Source organism: Pelodiscus sinensis, chromosome 3 (genome assembly GCF_052426305.1).
Source record: "Pelodiscus sinensis isolate ZL-2025 chromosome 3, ASM5242630v1, whole genome shotgun sequence".
In the NCBI taxonomy this organism is placed as follows: domain Eukaryota; kingdom Metazoa; phylum Chordata; order Testudines; family Trionychidae; genus Pelodiscus; species Pelodiscus sinensis.
The window spans coordinates 146,924,068-146,950,954 of NC_143054.1; the positions used below are offsets into that span (position 1 = coordinate 146,924,068).

The 26,887-nt window shown below is 43.5% G+C and overlaps 1 protein-coding gene across 3 annotated transcripts in view; it reads left to right on the top strand.

Annotated features, from left to right (window-relative positions):
- Positions 1–3,577: 3,577 nt before the first annotated feature.
- SYT14 (synaptotagmin 14) overlaps positions 3,578–26,887 on the top strand; it is a 283,919-nt gene continuing 260,609 nt past the window's right edge. For 2 of the 3 annotated variants that reach the window (XM_075925106.2, XM_025178349.3), the window contains exons 1-2: positions 4,029–4,711; positions 16,380–16,427. Coding sequence is in view for 1 of the 3 variants with exons in the window: in XM_025178349.3 (XP_025034134.3) it covers positions 4,405–4,711; positions 16,380–16,427 (355 nt within the window). In the remaining 2 variants the exon portion in view is untranslated. Of the gene's footprint in view, positions 4,712–16,379; positions 16,428–26,887 lie in introns of all 3 variants that reach the window. The other variant, XM_089777423.1, reaches the window with a different exon arrangement.

The following is a 26,887-nucleotide window of genomic DNA, read 5'->3' on the forward strand; positions in this document are numbered from 1 at the left end:
TGGTGTCTTGGAGAGAGAGAGACATGCTTGTCCCTCTCTGTAGCTGCAGAGAACTCTCCCAGAGACAAAAGGGAGAAAAGAAAAAACCCCAATTCCTTTGTCCCAGTTTGAAAAGTCCCACCGACGTTCCTATTGGTCACTCCACCTGGCTAGGTGTAGTTAACCCCTTAATCCCCAGGCTGCTGGCTAACCCTCATAATCATGACAATTCCCTCAGCGCAAGCTGTGGAAATTATTACTATAATTTTAGCCTTGGAAAATGCTGACCCCCAAGAAGATCTGGCTATCTGCACCGATTCAGATTGGTTGCTCCGATCTTTTATTGATTGGATGGTCATATGGAAAGAGCGGGATATGTGCACGAATGATAAGTGACCTGTCAAGTATGCCCAATTACTGAATTATGCTTGGAGTTTAGCTGAAGCAAGGAGAGGAAGAACTTACCTCTTTAAAGTACGTGCACATAGGAAAGACCAACAAGAGATCTCCTTGTTGAATAATCAAGTAGACCAGCTAGCCAAGCAAGCTGCCATATTAGACAAGAATCTGACCTGGAAGCTGCCAACACAGGTAGAAAAGATTACTGCTGTCAATGATGTCCTACCATTAAAGGACATGGTGGACATTGTAAAGTTACAAAATGCGGACAAAGAGATTATGGCGTTGTTAAAGCAAGGACGGTGTCGGAATAATGTAATCAAAAGACATGAAAAGAAACCTGCGATGGCTCAGAAAGTCGTGGAAGACCCAGAAGGGGGAAGTCGATCTTGTCCACTTCTGATAATGCCAACAGTTCTTAGGGTTGATCTAATGGAATTAGCTCATGCGCAAGGTCATTTTGGCCTAGAGAAGACCCTATCCCGTATAGAGACAGTGGCTTGGTGGCCTCAAATAAGGGCGGACACTGAAACTTACATAAACAACTGTTTGAGATGCGCCCAGAATAACCCAAAGACGGTTAACACTCGTATCCCTTTAAAGCATCAATCAATTGACGGACCCTGGAGGCGGATCCAAATTGATTTTATTGGACCGTTGCCAAAAACAGGAAAAGGGAACGAGTACTGTTTGGTGATAGTTGATCCGTTCACCAAATGGATTGAGGCCATCCCTACACGGAATTGTACAGCAAAAACAACAGTCCGTGTGCTATTGAATGACATTTTCTCAAGGTACGGATTACCATCGGTCATTGATAGTGACCGAGGGTCTCACTTTACCGCAGAAGTAATAAAACAACTCTGCATTGCGCTTAATGTTAAACAACGTTTCCATATAGCAGGACACCCACAGTCCTCGGGATTACTGGAAAGGTTGAATCGTGTCCTAAAAACAGCTCTACGAAAAGTAGTGGAGACTTCAGGAAAACAGTGAGACACACACCTCCCACTCATCTTGATGGCAATACGATCTACCGTAGGAGCTCACAGCTACACGCCCTATGAGGTCCTCTTCGGTCGACCGATGAGAATGCCAGAAATCTGGTGGGTCGAAGGAGGGGTGCCGCCAGATGGTTTCCATCCTCGGATCAAAACCTCCGAGTACTTGAAGCAACTCCTGAAAACGATGAGCGAAATTCAAAAATCAGTAGCCGTCAACCTAAAGAGCAACATTCAGAAAATGGACAAGAGACTAGCTGACGAGCTGAAGTTCCATGAATGGGACGTCGGTGATAAAGTTTTATACCGACACTTCAGCGAGAAAAGTCATCCTTTGTCTCCACAGTTGATGGGACCATGCCACATTGTTAACAAAGCTGGCCCAACTGTTTATCAGATAGAGATAACAAAGAAAAAGAACCGAAAAGTCATCAAGTGATTCCACTCAAGCCAATTAAAAGAGTGGAAAGGAAACTAAAGAGAAGACTTGGATAGGGAATAGTTAGTTAGGAGGGCGAGAAACATCAGAGAGAGAGAGTCCAAGAAACGATTCTTAATCAATGACTGGATCCTTGAATTTTGCACAGAGAATTTTACCCACCAGCAGATCCTTTATATTACTTTTATAAAGGGCAATATGTATTCAGACAAAGTTCAGTTTGTCACAAGCATCCACACTACTTTTAAAAGAAAATTGATTTATATGGCCTGAACAAAGAACTAATTTTGCTATTTGATTTAAAGCTTTGATCCTCATTTAGTAACACTGCAGTTGAGAAAATAGGACATAGTGGTAGCCAACAATCTCATTCTATGATCTATTGATTTAGTATAAGATTAAAAATGTAAACATACTACATGTGACTGGCAGGTAGTAATTTTGATTTGAACATTGCTGGCAAGCAATGTTCATGATTCTTGTACATCTCTGCCAATTACCTCTTTGCTGACCTGAAGTGACTTATTATTTTAGTCCTGGAACTCTTTCCAGAGCAAACAGTTAATTGGGACGAATTGTGTGGAGATTTTCTGATGTGAAAAAAAGGGGAACTGGAATGAGATTTCCAATCACCATTTTATTTGTGACCCAAGCAACCATTAACTCCACTGTCTCCAAAGGATGGATTACCACTTATTTGAGTTTATCAGAGACAAACTTGTGTGTCATAACATATTAATGGTATGCAAGCATGTGATAATGGGATGACTTTTTGCATGCCACCCACAAATTTGCGATGATTCATTAATGTCTTTCAAACTGGAGCCCAGATCCTGTAAGGGCAGACTCCTATATTCAGTGGGACCCAGGGTATATTCAGTTGCTGTGTAGGAATGGCACACCCATAATCTAGTTGGTGTTTACAATCAGTTAAGGGCTAGAGCATGCTCATTGCAGATGAATGTTTAGAAACTCTTCCTGCCAAAATCTGTCTATGTAAAAACTGAGATTTTTAGTGGCTTATAACGGGCACATTTTCACAATTACATGGCTCAACATTCCTTTTCTGCATACAGGACATCCCCGCTAAAAGTTGCCACAGTATACATCTGTTCTGCACTAAAGTCATTGACACTTGTCGGAACTGATGTGTTATAAATCCTTCCATTCCCCGCTCTTAAGTCGTGCACAAAAAAAAGAAGCCCAATTTGCACAAGTGGAAGTCAGCTGAGGGAAAAAAAATCCTCTCTTTAAGTTGTTTCACTATAAGTCCAAGTTTTGTGGAACATATCTTGGACTTAGGGAGAGTATGGCCTGTAGCAAATAACTGTGGAAACCACTGTTTTCGTTTAGTGCAGTGGTGGGGAACCTAAGGCCCAGGGGCCAGATGCAGCCCTCAGCTTGCTAGGCTCCAGCCCCCAAGGCTCAGGGCTCCTCCCCCAGCAGTGGGGAGCCTGTGCTGGCATTATAGCACCCCCAGGGGGCTGGAGCACTCAAAATCTACTAGACAGGGCCTCCCTATGCTCTGGTTTGTGTGAAGGAATGGGGGGAGTATCTTTCTTCTTCTCAGTCAGGGGCCACATCAGCAAGGGTTGGGTTGTTTTGCTTTTCGCTTGTGTGCGATCCCTGACTGATTTTTCTATGGGTCAGCAGCCCCCAACGCAAAAAAGGTTTCCCACCCATGATATTGTGGAAGGCTCACGTAGGAGATAAGTCTTCTACTGGTTATATTTACCTCAACTGATAGATGACAGTGCTGTGAATTTAAAGATCTCAAATCTTGTTGATGGGTGGGGAAGAGGGGGAAGTCAATACTGTTTTACAGAGTGGATTAAATTCTGCTTTTTACATATTTAAATATCAAGATTACATAAATGTTATACTAAAAGTGTTAATGTAGCAAAAGGAGGCACTTGAAAGTTAAGGAAATACAAGAATTAGGACTACCTCATTCTCTTTTCTAAGCACTGTTCCTGCAGACACACCTAGTGCATAAAGCTCATAAGCTCACATGATTAAAGTAACTGTTGTGTTTGAAATACATTCCCAAATTTACAATTTCAGGTCTTTTTGTTTTCTATATGAATCAATGTATAGCTTTTTAAACAAATATAACCCCCAAACCTGAACAACTGTATTATTTTCCATTTGAAAATATACCATTTTTAACAAGAACTGGAATATTTTCATCAGTTCAAGGATGATCAGCTACTGATACCAGATGTGCAAAATTTCAAAGTTCTGCCTATTTTGTATGAGAAAAAGTGCTGCCATTGCTTACAAACATCGGTATCTGTTGCAGTGGGGAAAGAATATATCTGCAATTGATGCCTAACTTTAAATGGATCAAATTCTGATCCCACTGAACTCTAGGCCAAAATTCCCAGCAAGCTGCACGGTGAACTCGGGATTTGGCCCCCGATTCCTTGGGCGAGCCGCAGAGAGGAGCCCTGCACTCCCTAACGGGCCAAATCCTGTTTCCACTGGAGTGACTGCCGGGCGCAAAACCCGCTGCCTTCCCTGGGCTCAGGCTGAGACCCCGGCGGGCAGCGGGTGGAAGAGCGCGAGGCTCAGGGCAGCCGCAGGATGGAACGCAGAGCTGCGTCGCTGGGGGTCCCTGGCAGCGGCAATAGCGAACGAGGACTGCGGCGGCTGTTGGCCTCGGGATGGTGTCGGCCACCGCCGCCCAACTGCCGCCCTTTCGAATACGCCCGCGCGTGGCCGGGAAGAAGGGGGCGGAGTCACGTGCAGCTCCACTGCCCTGGCACGCGCCATTCTCCCTCCCCGTGTAATACCCCCCCCCTGCTTCTTTCTTCCAGCCTCTGCCTGTCCGTGTGTCTCCTGCGTGCGCTGCACTTGGTACGGCCCACCTGGAAGATCATGGCGATTGATGGTAAGTAGGCCAATAACGGGCTCCCTCCTTCCGAACATCCCTCTCCCGCCCGACAGCGGCCGCGGGCACGGGGGGGCGGGGGCTCCCCGCGCCAGGCAATGGGGGGCACTCCCCACGCAGGTAAATAACCCGTTGCCAGGCGGCTGCGGTGGGACTCGGGTGGCGGCTGAGCCACTGGGTGGGCTCCAGTCCGCTGTGGTTGCAGCAGGGCAGCTGCCCCGAGGTGGGTGGGGCGGAGGTTGCTGTTCCCTCCCGGGCCTCTTCCCCCCGTGGTGCCTGCGCCGAGCCGCGTGAGAGCAGGTAAAGCAGTAATTCGAGGGCGCCAGGCGGCTGCCCCCGCCCAGGAGGCTGTTATCGAGGGCTCTGCCCAGGCTGGTGGCGGCTGATCCCGCTCTGGGTGCTGGCTGTGAGAGGACTGGGAGGGCGGCGGCAGGATTTGGCTGGGGTGCGCGCGGAGCGGGACGCAGCCTGTTCGGGGACTGCCGCTGTTTCCAGGCATGGAAACCCACGCATCCCTCCTCCTCCGGGAAGGAGTTCATCAGCTGCTTGAAAACTCGCCCCCCACCCCCTTGTTCTGCTGGCCACGGAGTGAGACTTGCGGGGCCGTGTGCGCCTGCTCCCGGTTCCTTACACGCACCGCTTTTTTTTTTTTTAAAGGAGTGAGGTGTGAGGGCCTAGTAGGCATTTCGGACAAGGGATGATAGACACTTGTTGGTCCTATGAGAAGATGACCATTTATTTAGAAAAGGGTGCTACTCCTGAACTGGCATAGTTTGTTTTGAAAAAAAAAAGAGTTAAACTCCCAAACTCTAATTTCCAGTGAAAGAGACGATGAAAGTACTGTCAAATTGAACACATTTGTCAGAATTTCCACCCCTAACTGTAGCTGAAAGAATTAGTTGTTTAAAAAAAATCCAAAACTATTTATTAGTTTGGTTACTTTGTTTATTTGTGAGCTTTTTAGTCAGTTTCAGTGTCAGAGGGTAAGGGCTTGATTTTCTAAAGCTGTGAAAGTTGCTTTATGCAAACACTTTCCAATGCTCACACAGAATCAAGGGAGTGCATGGAGCAGCTTGCAAGATAGGAATCTGAATTGGTCTGAAAAGTCCCTTTAAGTAGCAATGGAACAAAAACCCCTTTTCAGGTGTCTTTGTGGGGAATAGAGAAACCAGGACTTACTATATAATCTAAAGGATGCGCTATCATTACTTGCAATCTTTTAAAGTAGTTAAAAAAATCAAGTTGACAGTGTCCCTTAAAACAGTGCCTTGACTTTTATCTTTTAAAATAGAGAATCTCTTCCAAATTCCTGAGAGGTTATCATTTCATAAAACATTGTTATCATCCTTTGAAATCTGTATTTGAAATCTATTTTTGATAGACGAGTGCTAGAAAGAAGAGGAATCACACTATTTAAAATGTTAAAACAAAACAGATTCAGACCTTCAAAAGTGCTCTCAATCTGCAGTGGGGGCCAGCTGGAAAGAACTCAGTTTCCTCTTGCACACTTAAAGTGGCCTAAAACAGGAGCTGATCTCTTCTGAAAATCTGATGCAAATCGCATCATGAAGTTGAGCAGTTAAGTATTGATTGCTGAAGGCAGGAGTTGAAATGAATTTCATTACTATAGGTTGTAGCAAAAGTGTAGTATCCATTCTGTTTAATAAATAATTACATATCCGTAATGCTGAAAAAAGTTTATATATATAAAACATTTGTTCAGCATTACTGTTACGTAATTACTTATGGAACAGAATGGACACACATAGATATAGTCCTCTCTCCTCCCCAGTTTGGTTTTCTTCCTTCATTAGTCTACATGTTAGCATCTTGCCTTCATTGTTTGACAAACCTCTTTATCAGTCGACAAATGAAATTGATATTTTTATATTAGTTAGCCCTGGTACATGCTACTGCTTTTGTCTTCCCCCTGCAATCAGGCTAAAGCAGCAGCAGGACTTACAGCACTAAAATATCGAAATGTAAATAAAATATAGAATGTCCAAGACATATATCATTATTAGGGTTGCCAGATGGTTGAAACAAAAATACCGAACACCCCCCTCCACCAAAAAAAAAAAAATCACTGAGAAAAAATTCTGTTGAAGGAAAAAAAGGGGGGGGGGGGACCAAAGTTGTTGAGTAAAAAAAACAAAACGCCAAGAACCTAGGGGCTGGGGGGGGAGGCAAGATGCTTCTCAGTTTAAATCTCTGTGGTAATCACAGGGATAGGATCACTGCTAGGGGTTACCAGGTAGTCATTAAAAAAAAAAACCCCAAAAACAGACATGCTTCATGGGGGAGGGGGGCAGGGGGAAGGAGGGGAGCAGTGCTGGCCGGGAAGGAGGGGGCCTGGAAACAGCTAATGGGGGGGCAATGGGGCTGGCTGGGGGAGATGGGGGGGCCACTGGGAAGCAGGGCTGGTCATTGGGGGGGGTCAGGTGGAATGGAGCTGACCGTGGGATATGGGGGAGGGGGATGGGAGGGGGTCAGGGCTGGCCGGGAGAAAGGGGGGCAGGAAGTAGCTGGGGCTGTGGGGGCCACGAGGCTGGCTGGGAGGAAAGGGGGGCAGGAAGCAGAGCTGGGGGGGGGGAGGTGCAGCGGTGCTGGCCAGGGGAGATTAGGAAGAGGAACGGACTGGCGGGAAGCAGAGCTGGGGAGGGGGGAGCCGGGGGCTGCGGGGCTGGCTGGGAGGAAGGGGGAGCAGGAAGCAGAGCTGGCGGGGGGAGGGGGGTGCAGCGAGAGCAGCGGGCGGTGGGAAGCAGAGCTGGGGGGGGCGGTGTTGGGGGGCTGGCCAGGGAAGATCAGGAGGGGAAGTGGGTGAGAACCGGCCGGGAAGGGGGGGGTGAGCAAATTGGCTGGCGGGGAGTGGGACTGACCCGGGCGCTTGCTGCTTGTCCCGTGCATGCTCCCGGCGACGCACGAGTGAGGAGGAGGTTCCCCTCCTCCTCACACTCAACCGAGGGCTCCTGGAGGCAATCGCGGCCCCACCTCCCAGCTGGGACTCCCAGCCCCTCCCCCCACCCCTGTCAGGCTTCTGTCCGGTGTGCAGCCGGAAAAGTCAGAAAATACTGGACATTGCACATGTCTGGAATTTTTTATTTTTTTTTACCGGACAGAGTGTGCAAATACCGGACTGTCCGGTACAATACCTGACACCTGGCAACCCTAAATTATACATAAAATATGTTCATAGAAAGTATTAAGGTGATTTTAAAAACCATGTAATAGTTCAATATTATAACTATTTGTAGCTACAGGGAATCTGCAAGGTAAAAATTTCAGTATTTAGAATAAATATTAAAAAAAAACATTGGCAACAAAGTAATGATAGTTACATTTGAAATCTACAAAAATTAAACTATTAACTTCGATATATTATTTATTAGCTAGAGTAAAGGACTGCTATTGGTGTGTTTTAAAGAATTTGAAACATTATTGTTCAAAATGTCAGTCATGTTAATATATACCAGTTTACATCAGTGCTAACTGAAAAAACCTCAGGTTTTTTCTTATGTAAAGCTCTTTATATTAAGAGTTATTGGAAAGAAAGGAAGTGCAATTTATTTTGATCAGTGAAAATATTTATAGCTACATTTTTGAAGTGGGGTAATATCTTGGTTACTGAAAAAGTTTTAAAAATGAAGTATTACCTCATGAGGTGAAGTTTGGTTAGCTACATTTTCTGGTAGAGGCTACCATTATAAAACTTGCTGATATTATGTTTATTTTGATAAATTTTGTTATAAAATAATAAATTGTTTAAAGTCATTATGAAGCTGAATTTCCAGTCCATGTGGGGACAGTAATTAAAAAAACAACATGTTTTTTTTTTTAATATCAGGTCGTTAGTCTGGCTTGAGAAACCAGGAAACAGCACAGGATCAACCAAGTAGGAAAGGTGCAGGCAGACATGGGACTAAAGATTTATACTTGAACCTCTTTAATCTGGCAATCTTAGGAAACAAGGTATGCCAAATTAAAGAATTAGTCAGGCCAGGGAAGGTGCTGTGGGGTCAGGACATGAGGGGAAACAGTAGTGGGGTGCTTACTTGGCACCTCAGCCCCTGCTCCTCCCTGGCACTGCCCTCTGCTGCTATGAGAGCAGTGGGGAAAAGCTTTAAGAGAAGCGTGTTGCTGCATTGCCATTTCCTCTGCTGGGAGGGAAGAGGAGTGGCAGTGTTCCCAGATTAGGGGCACATGGAGTACAGAGGTTCACGTGTTCTTTGACAACTTTAGCTGTGGTATGTTTCTCCCTTCTCAAACAAAACAAATAGCACACAACATCAAGTATAAGATACAGTGTGTAGATATAGAAAGCATGTTGCTTAATATTTCCACTAATAGTAGATGATAAAGATTCAACTAATACAAATTTCATACAACACAAAATTTGGAAAAGTTGTAAGCACAATCAGGGATAGTATCAAATGGAAGAGTGACTGACAGATTGGAAGAGTGGGCTTCTGGGAAAACTTAAAGCAAAGTGGAGCAGTAAGTCACCGAAAGTAGCAGTTGAAAGGAATATGTCATATTAACTCCACCCTATGACTCCATTGGGGCTACTTTCCCACAGCTCTCTGGGGTTTGGGGTTTGGGAGATTTAAGGCAATGTGCTGGGGTGGGAGGAGAGAGAGGGTGCCCCACTGAGGAGCCATTCTTTGCAGCAATGCTTCTTTCATCATCACATGGTATAAATTAATGTTGCTTATAGCAGCATTAATTTCGCTTCCACTTCTGCATTCCCTTCCTCTTTCGAGCACGGCCTAAGCTCAGATATATGGCAAAGAGCTTTGGGGAAAGAGGGCCCAGTTGAGAAGCTGATGGTAGCATCTCTTTAGCCATGCTGTTTGAAGGATGTATGGAAAAGTACGTGATCAGAATGCACACTTTATGATCTGGGTTGATACCTTTGGATAGATTTATAAATCCTGTACTTTTGCCAGGTTTCTGTACTTAAACTTGTTCATTCTCTAAAGTTGTATACCTTATTTTCCAAGATGAGAATGCAGCTAAAATTCACCAATTCAGACTCATTGTGTTCTTGAATTTATACTCATTCTTGCAGGTTTTGCTGTGAGGAGGAGAGATTGTTTAATATTAATAATTATGAAGATACTAGCAGACACCTGAGATTGCTTGGGTCTTTAATTTTAGGGGGGTGGAAGGTGAGTATGTGGGGGGGAGGGCTCAGGGCAGATGGTGGAAGTGCAGGGGTCAGGACAGGGCTGCAGGTCTCAGGACAGGAAGTTAGATGTGTGTGGGAGGGCGCAGGGTGGAGGATGTGGAGGGCTCAGGGTAGGGCACTGGGAGGGCTGGGAGGCTCATTGGAGCTTCCTGTGGTGCCCGAGGAGGCGCTGGTTTGTGGGGAGGGGAGGGTTCATGAAGGCCTCCTGCAGCTGTGGTGGAACCCATGACTGCCCTGGTCTGGCAGAAGCTGCTGCTCAGGCACCTACCTGCTCAGGCTGTGCTCCTAGTCATCCATGTGGCAGGGGCTCACAGCCTCCAGACCTGCTGCTACCAGCCCAGGTTTCACTCCTGACCTGGCCAGCCCCTGCTCCCAGATCCAGGAATATCCATGATCCAGTGTTGCTGGATCAGAGAGAGACTGATTTCAACATTTTAACCTGTATTTCTGTCTTTCTTCATTGTATTCCATTGAAGGTGATTAAGTTGATATAAAAAAGTTATGACTATATTACTGAGTTCAGGTTTGAGCATTTTGCTATAAAATAGCCAAATCTCTCATTATTCTTTGTCATTTTTTGGGTGGCAAGCAGTGTTCCCTATAATATTTTCCATCCTTGGGTGGGTTGAATTTTTTATGTGCAACACTTATATGAGGTAATGTGTGAATGTCCACCGACAAACAAAACCCCTAGATATAAATATATATTTTAAACAGTCAATAGGTGTGGAATATATTAAAACAAGGGATAATTAACAAGGAGCAATGCTTATGAAGTTTATTTAATATGAAATCAAATAAAAGGAGAATTAACACTGTCCTTGGATTACCTGGATGAAGCAAAAAGAATACTATCCACACATAGCTCAGCTTTTAGATGCTAAAGAAATCTACTCAACCAGAAATAGTCATGCTCTCCTTGCAAATATTAATTCAATATTTACTGCCACCGGAAAGGAGAGTAAAAGGCATTTACTGTGTCTTATATAGTTTCTTTGGGGAATGGTAAGGATCCATGCTATACTAATACAAGTGAAACAGACCTCTAAAACCAGAATATTTTGCTGGTTTGAAGCTTTCAGCTTGTGTGTGTCACCAGCTGAAAGAAGCCTCAAAGCAAATTAACACATGGTTTCAGGGTTTGTAGACAGATTAATGTTTCAAAAAGCTTGCAAATAAGATTTCATCCTACAAAACAGCTAGCATCACACCTACTACTTGCTACTTCTGACTCATAAGAGTCAGAACTCTACCAGATAGCAAAGATCTGGCCTTAATGCAATATAATATACCATGTATTAATTAGTAACACGGGAGTTTAAAAAATCATTAAGGCTACAGTTTTAGATATCTATAGCACTCCAAAAAATTCTGTTAAAAGAATCTTTTTCTTTCTTACCTTAAGCCACTAACACCTATGTAAACTATGTTTAAAATGTAATCATGCAAATGTCCTGACACACCCTCCCCCTGGAATTTGCTCCCCCCCAGGTCCTTTCCAAGGGAACTCCAAGAATTCCCCCCTCCCTTAACTCCCTAAAATAACATCTACAGATCAAATTTACTAGAGGCTCCAGCTTGCATCTCCAAAAGCAAGACACAACTTAACAATCATCTTCCTTTTTATCCAGAGTCTTGTCCTACCATGTGTTTCATATCTCACAATGTCTCCTTACTGAGGGTACAATCCAGGTTTTTGTGGTTAGAACCATGGTTATTGATAGCACAGCCAAGTGCATGGATCTGGCAGATGCATTCTGAGGGGCTGAATCAATGAGGCTGTGTGTATTACAGACAGGAGGTGAGAGGTGCAGCACAGAATCAGGAGGAAGAGGCGTTTAGGTGTCTAACGCTGGGAAGGTGGGGGGGAATCACATCTAAGTTATTATAGCCTGCTGTTGGCTGCCCATGGCATCCAAAAACTGGCTCCCTGTGCAGACTGGCTCCCACCTGCTGCTCCGTGCTGTTGCTTATTATACAGAGGGAGCAGCATGGGGTGACAGCAGCCCCTGTACGTGGGGGAGGGAGGTGACGAGCTCCCTGCAGACAGGAGCTGTGCCAGAATCCCATGGCGCAGCCTCTGTATGCAGCAAGCCTGGGCCCGCTGCGGACAGAGGCTGCTCTGCGGCAGCCTCTCCTGCCCTCCTCCCACGCTGCTGCCTCTATGAGAGGCAGCAGCATGTGTGGGTGGGAAGGTGGCTCTGCGGAGCCGGTGCACATGGGGAGCCAGCTTTTACGCTGCCTCTCCCCTTGCACTGGCTCCTCCCTGCCCCACCTGCTGCCTCTGTGGGAGGCAGCAAGGGGGGGGCAGGTGGCTCCATGGAGCTGGCACACAAGGAGAGTCGGCTAAAAAGCCGGCTCCCCATGTATATTGGCTCCTGCCTGTCACTCCCCCCAGAGTTGCTGCTTTTGATAAAGAGGCAGCAGTGTGGTGGGGCAGGCAGCACATGTGAGCCAATATGTGCAGGGAGCTGGCTTGAAAGCCAGCTTCCCACATGTACTGGTTCACATTTGTCCCCCTCGACCTCTGCGTTGCTACCTCTCTATCAAAGGCACCAGCATGGGGGTTGCTGGGACAGGTGGCTCTGCAGATTCAGTACTCATGGGGAGTGCTTGTGCTTGTGATGAGGAACATGGGCACCGGCTTCCACTTCCCCCACTTTGCTGCCTCTGATACAGCAAAGGGGTGAGTGTGTGTAGTTGATAAGATTAACTGATAAGCCCAGGCTTATCGGTTAATCGTATAATCGATTACATGTTGATATCCCTAATATAGAGGCAGCTTCCTGGGAGCCTGTGCATGTGGGGAGTCTGCTTTTAAGGACTGTCTGGATATGTGGACTCTACTCAGATCCTATGTCACCAGCACTCCCAGCTATTTCCATGACACCACTGATTTCCTGAGAAAACTACAATGCATTGGTGATCTTCCAGAAAACACCATCTTAGCCACCATGGATGTAGAGGCTCTCTACACAAACATCCCACACATAGATGGAATACATGCTGTCCGATTCGGTGACAATATATACCTCCAAACCAGTGGCACCGCTATGGGCACCCGCATGGCCCCACAATATGCCAGCGTTTTTGTGGCTGACCTGGAACAACACTTCCTCAGCTCTCGTCCACTAACGCCCCTTTTCTACCTACACTACATTGATGACATCTTCATCATCTGGACCCATGGGAAGGAGACTCTGGAAGAATTGCACTACGATTTCAACAGCCTCCACCCCACCATCAACCTCAGCCTGGACCAGTCTACACAAGAGATCCACTTCCTAGACACCATGGTGCAAATAAGTGACAGTCACATGAACACCACCCTATTCTGAAAACCTTCCGACCGCTATGCCTACCTTCATGCTTCCAGTTTCCATCCTGGACACACCACACGATCTATTGTCTACAGCCAAGAACTAAGGTACAACCTCATTTGCTCCAACCCCTCAGACAGAGACCAACACCTACAAGATCTTCACCAAGCATTCCTGAAACTACAATACCTGCACGAGGAAGTGAGGAAACAAATTAACAGAGCCAGACATGTACCCAGAAGACTCCTACTACAAGACAAGCCCAAGAAAGAAACCAACAGAACACCACTGGCCATCACCTCCAGTCTTCAGCTAAAACCTCTCCAATGCATCATCAGCGATCTACAACCCATCCTGGACAACGATCCCTTGCTTTCACAAGCCTTGGGAGGAAGGCCAGTCCTCGCCAACAGACAACCCGCCAACCTGAAGCAATTCCTCACCAGCAACTATGCAGTGCAGCACAGTAACTAACTCAGGAACCAATACATGCAACAAACCTCGGTGACAACTCTGCCCACATAGCTACATCAGCGACACAATCACAGGACCTGACCAGATCAGCCACACCATCACTGGTTCATTCACCTACACATCTACCAGTGTAATATACGCCATCATGTGCCAGCAATGCCCCTCTGCTATATACATTGGCCAAACTGGACAGACCCTATATAAAAGAATAAATGGACACAAATCAGATATTAGGAATGGCAATATACAAAAACCTGTAGGAGAACACTTCAGTCTCCCTGGACACACAGTAGCAGATTTAAAGGTAGCCATCCTGCAGCAAAAGAAGTTCAAGACCAGACTGCAAAGAGAAACTGCTGAGCTACAGTTCATCTGCAAATTTGACAACATCACGTTAGAAATAAACAAAGGCTGTGAATGGCTAGCCAACTACAAAAGCAGTTTCTCCTCTCTTGGTGATCACACCTCCAATCAGCTGCTAGAAATGGGCCTCATCCTTCCTGACTGAATTAACCTCATTATCTCTAGCCATATTCTGGCCTGCATACTTAGACCTGCCTCTGGAAATTTCCACTACGTGCATCTGACAAAGTGGGTCTTTGCCCATGTAAGCTTATGCTCCAATACATCCGTTGGTCTGTAAGGTGCCGCAGGACTCCTTGTCACTTTTGCAGATCCAGACAAACATGGCTACCCTTCGGATGCTTTTAAGCTGGCTCTTTGCGCGTACCAACTCCCATCTGCTGCCCCTCACTGCTACCTCTGTATCAGAGGCAGCAGCGCGGGGTGGCAGACAGCTCCCCAGGAGCTGGCGCACGCTGAGAGCTGGTTTAAGTCCGCTCCCCATGTGTGCCAGGAGCCGGTGTGCAACTGTGAGCATTAACTGATGAGCTTAGGCTCATCAGTTAACCAGGTACTTGGTGACACTTTCACATTCCTTATATACACAGTTATATTTAGAGCTTTAGCCTGAGTTCTGCTAGTTCAGGTCTCTAGTCCCAGGCTGCGTAGATATACACTTGATTGCTCAGTTTAGCATATCCAGCACTTGACAAGATCTCCTACCATGTTTGAATGTGGGAACTATTGTATTGGAGTTCGAAGCATAGAAAAGGATCTTTTTTTTGTTTCCACCCATCTCCTTTCACACTGTTAGTCCTCTCCTTCACCATGCCTGCTGTCTTCCTCCTCTCTTCCCCCCCCCCCACCTCAAACATCTTATTCTCTCCATAGCCCTATGCTGTTGGGGAAATTAGAGGCATTCTTATTGCCTTTTGGCCCCACTCCCTTCAAACAAAACCACTTTCCTACACTAGATCTATTAAAAATCAGAGAAATTTCATAAACAAACTGTTTAAAGAGATTGAGATTAGTAGTTTCTCCAACTCAAGATCTAAAAAGTCAAGAAAATACCTAGTCATGAGAGATCTATTTACCATATTTTTAATGTCTACACAGCATTTGTTCATTGACAGGAACAGACTCTGTCTTCATAAGGAACATTTTGTCTCCAACATATAAAAAAATATACTATGTATGAACTATTAATTTCCCTTATAAGGTAACCTTAATTACAGTCTCATGCACTCTCCTCCATAAACAGTTAATACACCACACACTCAACTGGTTCACTTCTATCAACTCTAAATGGTGAGGATGTAATCAAAGTTTTGCATTATGTTTTGAGGGAGATTAATGTATTGTGTGTAGTGTGTTTCCTTATCTTTTGGAGGCAGAAAGAAGTTCATTGTGAATACACAATCTGTTGTCAGAGGAAACCAGTTTAGTGGGCATTAAGATATGGTTAAGAGGTGACCTGTAACTTAATATAAATTATGGCAAGACAACCTCCCTAAAAATTCATAATTTCAACCTATCCCCCCTTTTTTAACACTTAATGACAGCTTATTTCACACAATATCCAAGTCTTTCTCTCTAAGCACCATTCTAAATTCATTCTTTTTCTCTAGGCTTCTGACAATTCTTAATTTTCCTGAGTAGGCATAACAAGCTTTCATGTTCTTATTGCTTTCCTTTGAACATTTTAGAATAGTTAAAGTTTTTATTTGCAATCTAAAATTGCAACCTAATTTTTTTTAGTAGCAAAGACTTTTCAAATATATGTTATACTTTTAAGTGCTTATGTGAGTAATATAATTGGTTTTTTTAAAACACCAAATGGAAAAATCTGATAAATCCTATGATGAGGTACTGTGTAAAAACTTTTTTGTACACTTTAGTTTAAACATTGCAACAGAATGACAAGATGATATTCAGAAGCTTCAGCTTTCTGAAACTTCATTTGTTGATAAACAACTTTTCAAAACTAGATGACTTGGAGCATAGTTAGGAAAAAAATTGGAGTGACTTCAGTTCACTAATTTCAGTATGTAAATTCCACACACAAAGTTTAAGGATAACTTCTTCAGTCTAATACATTGAATCAAGCGTATGAATATTTTCACCTTTAGTAGAGTAGTAATACCAAAGAACTATTTACTCAGTTTTCATATTTCCTATTTACATATATCCTCTGAAAAGGGGAACTTATTATTTTGTAATATCCTCATTAAGTGACACTCAGTTTTCCACTTTTATCTTTTTTGGAGTTTGTAAGCCTCATTAAATGTTAGAATACATTTCATGATATCTGTTTACTATATTCTAATTTATTTTTCCCAAATAGGTGGCGAACGAACCTGTGGTATACATGAGCTAATCTGCATTAGAAAAGGTACACAGTTTTTTAAAATGCGTGTTTAATTTTAAGGCTAATTTTTGGAAGCAATGAAATATATACAATATTTTAAACTAAATATTGAGCTATACTTTTAAATTTCTATAAAAATACTTCCATTTAGTTTGTATGCAATGTTGTTGTAGCTATGTTAGACCCAGGATGTTAGCGAGACAGAGTGGGGGAGGTAAAATCTTTTATCAGACCAACTTGGGTTGGTGAAAAAGAAAAGTATTGGAGCTTATGCAAAGCTCTTCTTCAGGTCTGGGAAACTTAGGCTATGTCTACACTACAGACATAAAAGCTAGGGTCCTACCAATTTCACGGTTGTGAAAAATGTGTGTCAAACCAGGAAACATGCCCATCCCTGCCCTGTGATATCTGATTTCTGCATGCTGCTAGGAACCTGGGGCTCCCAATTGCTAGGCTGGCTGGGTTGAGAAGGAATAGGAGTCCAGAATCCCCCCCACTTCTTTAATCAATTAGGTGGTTAAAAATTGCTTTTACCCAGTTAACCAGTAGGGATGTTAATGTGTACTCATGCACACAGTTACCCAATAAGCCTGGGCTCATTGGTTAGCCCACACAAACCCCTCTCCCCCACCTCTGTATGGGTATGTCTACACTACCACCCTAGTTCAAACTAAGATGGTTAATGTAGTCATTCGAAGTTGCAAATGAAGCCTGGGATTTAAATATCCCGGGCTCCATTTGCATCGTGCCGGGCGCCGCCATTTTTAAATCCCCGGTAGTTCGGACTCCGTGCCCGCAGCTACATGCAGCACGGAGTAGGTAGTTTGAATTAGGCTTTCTAATTCGAACTACCAATTCGAACTACCTACTCCGTGCTGCGTGTAGCTGCAGGCACGGAGTCCGAACTACCGGGGATTTAAAAATGGCGGCGTCCGGCAAGATGCAAATGAAGCCCGGGATATTTAAATCCCGGGCTTCATTTGCTACTTCGAATGACTCCATTAACCACCCTAGTTTGAACTGGGGTGGTAGTGTAGACATACCCTCTCAGCGGTAGTGGCGGGGAGGCAGGAGCCGGCACACATGGGGAGCCTCCTTCCCTGAACTGTATCAGAGACAGCTGCATAAGGGGGGCAGCTAACTCCCCAGGAGTCTGTTTAAAAGGCAGCTCCACACGAACACTGGCTCCTGCCTGCCCCTTCCCCCCTCATTGGCAGCAGCATGTGGGGGGGGGGGAGAGAGGGGGGGGTGAACTTGGAAGGGGGTGGACTTGCATGTAACTGTGAAGGTTAAACGAGTCCATTAAGATTCAGGATGGATACACCATGGAGGAGGGGTTTTAGTTGTTTGATTCTGTCTTGTATGGATTCCAGGATTGAGTGATTGGTGAGAACTAGGAGTAAGCACTCAGAGAGGTTTGAAGTTGTGATTGTATTTTTCTTCTTTGGTGCACTGTGCTGGCAATCTTAGTTTACTTCTTAAATTGGTGTCCTTAATGACTGTATTTATTGGTGCTATTTTTCATAGTCTCATGCTTGCAAACTTATTTTATAGTGTACACATCTCTAACTTTGAAGAAAAGTCTTAAAAATAATAAAGCTCTGTGGAAGACATTAGGATTGACATAACCATTCAACCTCCGAGCAAGACAAATATTATCAATTAGTAAATTTTCAAAATCTCCAAAGTGTATTGAAAATAGCTTTCATAATGAAAGCTCTCAATTTGAATGAAAATATAATACTAAAAATGTTGCATACTACTGGAAAGAGTATCATGATATACAAATATTTGGTTTTAGCTCTTGTAGTTTGAGAGCTACTGAACCTTACACATGTCATTGATCCAGAGTTGAATGTTGCCCATTATGTGTCAGACAAATGTGGTTTTGGCAGGAAATATCTTTGGAGAGGTGTAAGTGATTTTTTTGTTGGTGGTGTGTGAGATTGTACTTCTTTAAAAAAAATTTTTTTTTTAATCAAAACTGTTTGAAAGCTGCTTACAGATTTGGAATGTTAGAGGTTTGGAATTTTAATTCCTGGTGGTGATGGATTAGGGGTCAGAAGGCAGATGAAGCAGTTATATTTAAAGTCCTGCAAATCTGCAGATGTGGATGCGGATATCCACAGCTCATGTTTATGGATATGGATACAAATTTTGGATCTACAACAATGCAAATTTGCAGATATCTGTAGATCACTTTTGCAGATGCAGATACCAATTTTGTATCAACACAAGACTTAGTTATTTTTACATGACTATAGTTTATCAGATGCTGCTGCAAATTTATCATCAAAGATATCTACATCAAATAGAGGAGGCAAGTGTGTGTTTGTGTGTGTGTGTATATATCTATATCTATAGAGAGAGAGAGAGCGCGTGCGCATGAACACAGATTTCACTCTACACTATTAAAATAGGCAAACATAAGGATAGCAGTTTTTTTGTAATGGTAATGAAAGTTAGATATTTTTCCTATTAAATACAGTTATTGTTTTGGTACAGTGCGCATACAGTGTTTCTATTAACTTTGGAAACCATATTTAAAAATATAGTTATGAGTTGGTGGTGTTTCTCTGAATGTTCATTTTAGTTGCAATTTTATTTATCTATAAATCTTTACTCTCATTTCTGTGCTTAGAGGGAACATTCAGGGAAACTTTGCCACTAGTCACTAATACTTCCCTTTAATCAATATTGGTAAAGTCTTTTATTGTCCATTGGTATGTGCACACTAGTTTCAGCACACTCTTCGATTAAAAAGCATAAAAAAGGCCAGACTGGTTCAGACCAGTAGCCCATCTAGCCGTTTCCTGTTTCTGATAGTAGCTAGTGCCAGATGCTTCAGGAGGAATGAAAACTACAGGCAGTTCTGAATGATCCAACCTATTATCCAGTTCACCTTCTGGCAGTTAAAGGTTTAGATACATCTGAAGCATGGGGGTTTCATTCTTGAATTAAGTGCTTTTTGAACCCAATTATACTTTTGACCTTCACAACATCACCAGCACCGAGTTCCACATTTGACTGTGTATTGTATGAAGAAATACTTCCTCTTACTTGTTTTAAACATGTTATCTTTTAGTTTCATTGGATGACACATGTACTACTTGAAGATTATCATTATCTTTTGGAATGGAAATATTTGCAGATGCTTATAATTTTATTTGTGTGTGTGTGTGCACATGCATGCACACAGTCACACTCTTTTTTGTCCTGTGAATGCAGTTGATATTTTTGATATGCAAGAAAGTCCTATTAAAAGGAGCCTGTTATGTTGCTGTGCTTTATATCCAGCATATAAAGCAGGTGTATATCCATTTATTTTTGGCATAGAGCAGGTTGAAAAGTTTTATTGAAGTGAATATTTCAAACATAGTTAAAGTATGTCCAAGTTTACAATAAAAGGTACATTGAATTTGGGGTCAAGTGTGAGTTAAAGGGGAAACAAGAAAGCATAACATACGTTGAAAGCAATAGGTGTACCCTGCTTTGTCCCAGATGTAGATGGAGTGGCTTTAAAAAATTTTTTAGTGTTTATTTAAGAACCCGATCCAATATCATTGAATTTGATAGTAGTCTTTCCACTGACTGTAATAGAAATTGTATCAGGGTGATGAAAAAATCATCAACTTAAAAATCTATAGGCACACATGAAAATTTTACTACTCTGATAAATTGTATCTAAGATTAATATAACTGAGTTTTATTTATCCATTGGCTGAGCCGCCACACGACCGGCACGAGAAGGGCAGGAGGCAGAGGGTAGGGTGGGAAGCTGGCAGGGGTGGGATGAACCCTGGTGCATGCCGCTTTTTAAAGGGCTTTATATGTTCCTCAACATTTTGAGAATAGTCAATTTCATAATTTTTTTGTGGGTTATCAATCAGTTTCCCCCTTTTGTTTGCATGAGTATTTCATACAGCAATAGGTGAGAGAGAAACATTTTTGAAAATAATGAAACCTGAATATGCAATCACAAATTTGGTATATGGACTCAGGACTTCAAGCTCTTAACGAATTGTTTTAAAATTCAGCTTGATTTCAAGTTGATATATATTTTAATAGATGATAAACTTGTGTGGACAAATCAAACTTTTATTTTGAGAATTTTAATTTCTTTATTAAAAACACTTAGCAAAGTTTCATAATTCTTTATATAATACACTTTTGCTTAATAGAAGATGTAATAATTAGAATACAGTAAAATGGCATTTATTTAAGCCTCTACCATTCGACTCTCCCTATTAATCCAATTAGGTAGTGAAGCTTGGGCTGTCAGCCTTGCAGCCTCTGGAGGGCTAACAGCCAGAGTACTGCCCATTCTGCTGATTATCTGAATTTTTGATTATCTGATCGGGCCCTGGTCCCAAGCACATCAGTTAATCAGAGTTCCATTATACTTTTTTCTGTTTTAGGGTAACTTACACCATACATTAAAATCAAAGTGGTTTATTGCTACAAAATGACTATAAAAAGGGATGTTCTTTAAAATATATTGATTATTTTAAAGGTGTATGGAAACGTCAGAGGTAATATTTATTTCTTTTATTGAGGAAGTATATGTACTGTTAGCTACCAGGGTTCTCAATTTAGAAGTGATTTTTAGACCCTCCAAATGTTTAACACATATGTAACAGAAGTAACCCAGTCAGCTTTTTACTATATTTATTTGGCTAGGATATTGTGACTTTTCCTTTTGGATGCAGATCTTGCTACAGAAATTGATATGTTTGTTACTTTCCTATTACGCAACTGCAGTGTACTTTTCCATGGGATATGTGGCAGGTGCGGTCACAGAAGACTCCAATGAGATTATTTCCTGGTGTGTTGATCATGCCACTGACGCCTGCCTGCTTGTTCTCTAGGGCTCCTTGCCACCCTATCCTGCTGTGCCAGATCCTCTGGTCTCCCCCAGACAAGTTGGGTTACTCCCTCCCCTCCAGAAGAGCAATGCAGATGCTGAACTACTTCAGTTCTGGGAGAACTCAGTTCTTGGGCACAGCACCCAGGAAACCAATCACCAAAAGGAATCAAAACCCCTAAATAAATCCATTTTTCTCTGTGTAAAAGTTTTACATAGTGAAAGATTATTCAGGTAAGCCCCCTTCATCAATTATACAGGAATATGCACACTTGTTGTTCCCTCCAGGTAACAAGTATTTACACTGGGCTTGACATTAAACACAATTTTTTTATCAAGTATAAATAGTAGGATTTAAGCAGCTGGTTGCAAGTGAAAACAGATCAAAGTAAGTTACCAAATTAAAATGAACTGAAAACCCATAGCTAGTTCTAATTCACTAAAACTTATTGCAAACAGGTTCTGACACTAAACATTCTTCTTGTTATAACCATAATCTTCGGGTCAGGTACTCTTTTACCCTGACCTTGGTCCCCAGCTCTCTTGTTGGGTGTTCCATGCCAGCCAATGACAAAGACCTGATAACTTCCTCTTGCTTAAATAATGTTTCCACTGTGGTAGGAATCCTTTGTTCTCCATTCCCCCTTCCATGGCAAATTATCTCATCAAAATGGAATCCCAGGACCAAGAAGTATGGTCACATGTCTTACTAGCCCAGTCACCTTTGGATTTACAGAACAAACAAGGCTGTTTACATGCCATTACATTTATCACCTAGTCTTCAAGGGTTCGGGGGGGTGGGGGGAAGAGGGGGACATTAGAAATGGCTCTCGTGAAAGCATTTAAAACTATAAACAGTCTCATACTTCATATTCCTAACTTTACACACAAGAATGATACATGCACCAAAACAGGACATACAGACCCAGCAGATTGTAACATTAAAATTGATATGTTACATGAGGTATTTTGTCCAAAGCATCTCCGAGTAGCATATTTATATTCATAAGCCAATTTCATAAAGTATGAGGGGACTGTCACAAGATGCATCTTAAAAATATTCAAAGGCTGAAGCTAGCTGAGAATGCTGTGGCTTGATTATTGAATGAGACATTTTGCAGGGAGCATTGACATCAGTGCTCTGGGATCTTATGACTGGGTGGATTAAGCCCAATGCTCCCTGCTGGAGGCCTTGCCGCACCATACCCCAGGTAGAAGAGCAGAAGAGAGGCCCTCCAAGCAGAACAGAGTGTCTACTTCTGCTGTAGCCTGTCAGAGTCCAGCAGGCTGATATAAAAGAAGCTGCTTGGCCTCACTGGAGCTTGACCTAGCCAAATCTAGAGGCTGACTGGGAGGACAGAGCAGCACCGTGGAAAGCTCCAGGTGTGAGCTGGACTTTAGACTTGAGAGAGAGAGAGAGAGAGAGAGAGCGATCTTGCTCTCCCCCTCTTGCTGCCTCTCTCTGATAGAGGCAGCGGGAGGGGGGGAGCGACTAGTTGAGTCAATAGTCAACTAGTCACTTACATCCCTAATTTGAAGGCATTCAATCCTTGCAGAAGCAGGCCCTAAATTAGTTTGAAAGGGATGGTAGATATTAGGGATGTGAACAGGTAACCCAGTGGCCCCACCTGCAGGTTCCTGATTAATTAGATAACCAGTTAAATGTGATGGTTAACTGATTGATCGGGATTTTACATCCCTAGTGGACATTATTACTATCCAGGCAGAGGATCAGAGGCCAGGATTGAATTAGGATGACAGACCAGATATATTAATAAAGTCTATCTGAACTAGGGATGTAAAATCCCATTTAATTGGTCAGATGATTAAATGTAGTGCTAACACTGCATTTAACTGTTTAACTGATTAGACAGGGTGTCTGGGAAGGCTGCTCCAACGAGGCTGGAGTGGCTTCCCTGTGTGCTGGGCTGGGGCTAGAGCAGACCCTGCTGCAGGTAGGGGCTGCTCCAGCCTGGCTACTCTCAGCCCCCCCTGCAGGGCCTGATGGAGCTGAAGCAGCCCTCCACCCGTGGCTACTCCTGGGATCGCATTAACCATTACTCAGTAAGCATCACCCGTTAAGACTGATGCTTATTGGTTAACTGTTTAACCAGTTACCCATTAACATCCCTAATCTCAAATGACATTTTCAAAAATTAAGAAGAAACACTCCTACAAAATTGTGACAGGAAGTTTTAAAACCTTTTTCTAAAAGCAGGTTTAGTTGCATTTATATATACATTTGCAAAGGTTACTTGAGCCAGTAACAAAATATTTACATCAAATAATGCCTGATAGAAAAAAATCTTCAAACTGCTAGAGGTACTGCTTAGTTGTTTCTCTTAGGCTACATCTAGACTACATCCCTCTGTTAGCATAGGGATGTAAATGAAGCACTTTGAAAGTGCAAATGAAGTGGGGATTTAAATATCCCATGTTTCATTTGCATAATCATGTAATTGCGCTCTTTCGAAAAAGCACTATTTCGAAATTGAAACCGCAGTCTAGACGCGGTTTTTTCGAAACAGGGCACTTTTTCGAAAGATCCTGTAAACCTCATTTTTTGGATGTGGTTTAATTATTTCCTTTAAATACTTTATTAGTAAGTTTTATCTGATCTCTGTATCCCTTTTCTCTGGAGTACCTGCATTGGACAGCCATCACAAAGAGGTGGCAGTGCCAGCTGCCTTCACCCAATTCAATACCTAGCTGGGTTCCCGAACATCTCCTAATGCCCTTTTCTCGTTTTTAGCAAATATTAAAACTTCCAAGTCTGACAGGTGGATCCCATCTTCTCAGCATATAGGGCACTAGAACTATTCAATGTCCTGATCTAAAATTATTGACTCCCCCCTTTGACACCTGTGAATTTGGCCATTTCCCTATTCATAACAACATAAGAATGGCCATACTGGGTTAGACCGACAGTCAATCCAGCCCAGTATCCTGTCTGTCTCTCTCTGCAGTAGCTGTAGCTAAATTAGTCCCTATCATAGTGTACGTATAGTTGGGATGATTTTTTCCAATGTGCATTACTTTACAGTTATCAACATTAAATTTCATTTGCCATTTTGTTGTCCAATCACTTAGTTTGGTGAGATCTTTTTAAAGCTCTTCACAGTCTGCTTTGGTCTTAACTATTTTGAGCAGTTTGGTATCATCTGAAAATTTTGCTGCCTCACTGTTTGCCCCCTTCTCTAGATCATTTATAAATAAGTTGAATAGGATGGGTCTCAGGACAGACCCTTGGGGGACCACACTAGTTACCTCTCTCTCTCTACTTGGAAAACTTACCATTTATTCCTACCCTTTGTTTCCTGTCTTTTAACCAGTTATCAGTCCATGAAAGGACCTTCCCTCTTTTCCCATGTTAGCTTACTTTGCTTAAGAGCCTTTGGTGAGGGACCTTGTCAAAGACTTTCTGGAAATCTAAGTACACTCTAAGTACATTGGATGCCCCTTGTCCACATATTTGTTGACCCCGCCCCCCACAGACTCTAGCAGATTAATAAGGCATGATTTCCCTTACAGAAACCATGTTGACTTTTCCCCCAACAAATTATGGTCATCTAGGTTTCTGATGATTTTTTTCTTTACTATTGTTTCAACTAATTTGCCCAGTACTGACATTAGACTTACCGGTCTGTAATTGCCAGGTTCGCCTCTAGAGCCCTTTTTAAATATTGGTGTAACTTCAGCTATCTTCCAGTTCTTAGATATGGAAGCTGATTTAAAGGATAGGTTACAAACCACAGTTAATACTTCCACAATTTCCCATTTGAGTTCTTTCAGAACTCTTAGGTAAATGCCATCTGGTCCCGGTGACTTGTTACTGTTAAGTTTATTAATTTGTTCCAAAGCCTCCTCTAATGACACCTCAATCTGGGACAGATTTGTCACCAAAAAAGAACGACTCATGTTTGGGAATCTCCTTAGCATCTCCCCAATATTCTCAGCTGCGAAGTATAAAGCAAAGAATTCCTTTAGTTTCTCTGCAATGACTTTATCATCTTTGAGTGCTCCTTTAGCATCTCCATTGTCCAAGGGTCCCACTGGTTGTTTAACCGGCTTCCTGCTTCTGATGTTCTTAAAAAACATTTTGCTATTACTTTTTGAGTTTTTGGCTAGCTGTTCTTCAAACTCCTTTTTGGCTTTTCTTATTATATTTTTACACTTAATTTGACAATGTTTATGCTCTCTATTTTCCTCTCTAGGATTTGACTTCCACTTTTTTAAAAGATGTCTTTTTATCTGTGTCCGCTTCTTTTATTTGGTTGTTAATCCACGGTGGCTCTTTTTCAGTTCTCTATGTTTTTTAATTTGGGGGTATACATTTAAGTTGGGCCTCTATTCACATACCTCCTAGCTTTGTTGACCCCTGAAGGCGACACAGCTCCACCAGCTCTGTGTTGTGTCAGATCACACAATTTTTATTTTACTCCTGGAAAAAGTACCAGATTCTACCCCAAGTCTGTCTTAGTTCTGATTTGTTAAGTTTATCTCTTTATGCACTCCCAAATCATGTCCCCCATTGTGAGATATAGTCATGTCGAAGGATGTTAAATATCTATTAATTTACTAGTTGTGATTAGTCAATGGAATTTCCATTGATTACTCAACTAGTTCATAGGCAGTTCCGCATTCCTCCTTTGAAATGTGCAAGAGCCCAAACAGGGGCTCTTGTGCATTTCAAAGTTGGAACTCTGCTTGCAGCCCGGGCCAGCAGCAAGTCCCGTTGACTCTGGGATCCACGCAGGCACTTCCGCTTTGAAATGCACAAGAGCTTGGTAGAAGGAATGTACCCTGGGCTCCATGCGGTACTGCCGCTTTGAAGTACCTTGTCTTCCTCCGCTTTGCTGCCTCTATCAACTACAGGCAGTCCCCGAGTTACGCGGATCCGACTTATGTCGGATCCGCAGATACAAACGGGGATTTTCTCGCCCCGGAGGACTGGAGCGGCGGGACTCCTGGTCCCGCCGCCCGCCTCCTCCGGGGCGAGAAAAGCTGCTCCCCGTCTCCCTGGTCTGCTGCGGGAGCCAGCAGACCAGGGAGACGCTGAGCAAAGCTGCGCAGGACCCAGCCGGACCCGCGGCGTTTCCAGCTGATCTGGAAGCGGCCGCGGGTCCGGCCCAGGTCCTCCGCCGCTTTGCTCAGCGTCTCTCTGGTCTACTGGGGGGGACGCAGCGAGTGCCCCCCTCAGCAGACCAGGGAGATGTGGAGCAAAGCCCGGGGCCTGTGGTAGAGCAGGTGGGGCACTGCCGGTTGGTCCCGCAGCACCGCTCCTTGGCGCTACTGGACCAACCCGGCAGCACCCCAGCTACTCTGCCCCAGGAGTCCTGATTCAGCCGCTGCTGATCAGTTTCAGCAGTGGCTGAATCAGGACGCCTGGGGCAGAGCAGCTGGGGTGCTGCTGGGTTGGTCCAGTAGCGCCGAGGAGCGGCCGCGTTACTGGACCAACCCAGCAGCACCCAAGCTGCTCTGCCCCAGGCGTCCCCAAGTTAGCCGCTGCTGAAACTGACCAGCGGCTGACTGCAGGAAGCCCGAGTCAGAGTTGCTCTGCCCTGGGCTTCCTGGAATCAGCTGCTGATCAGTTTCAGCAGCAGCTGACTTGGGGACGCCT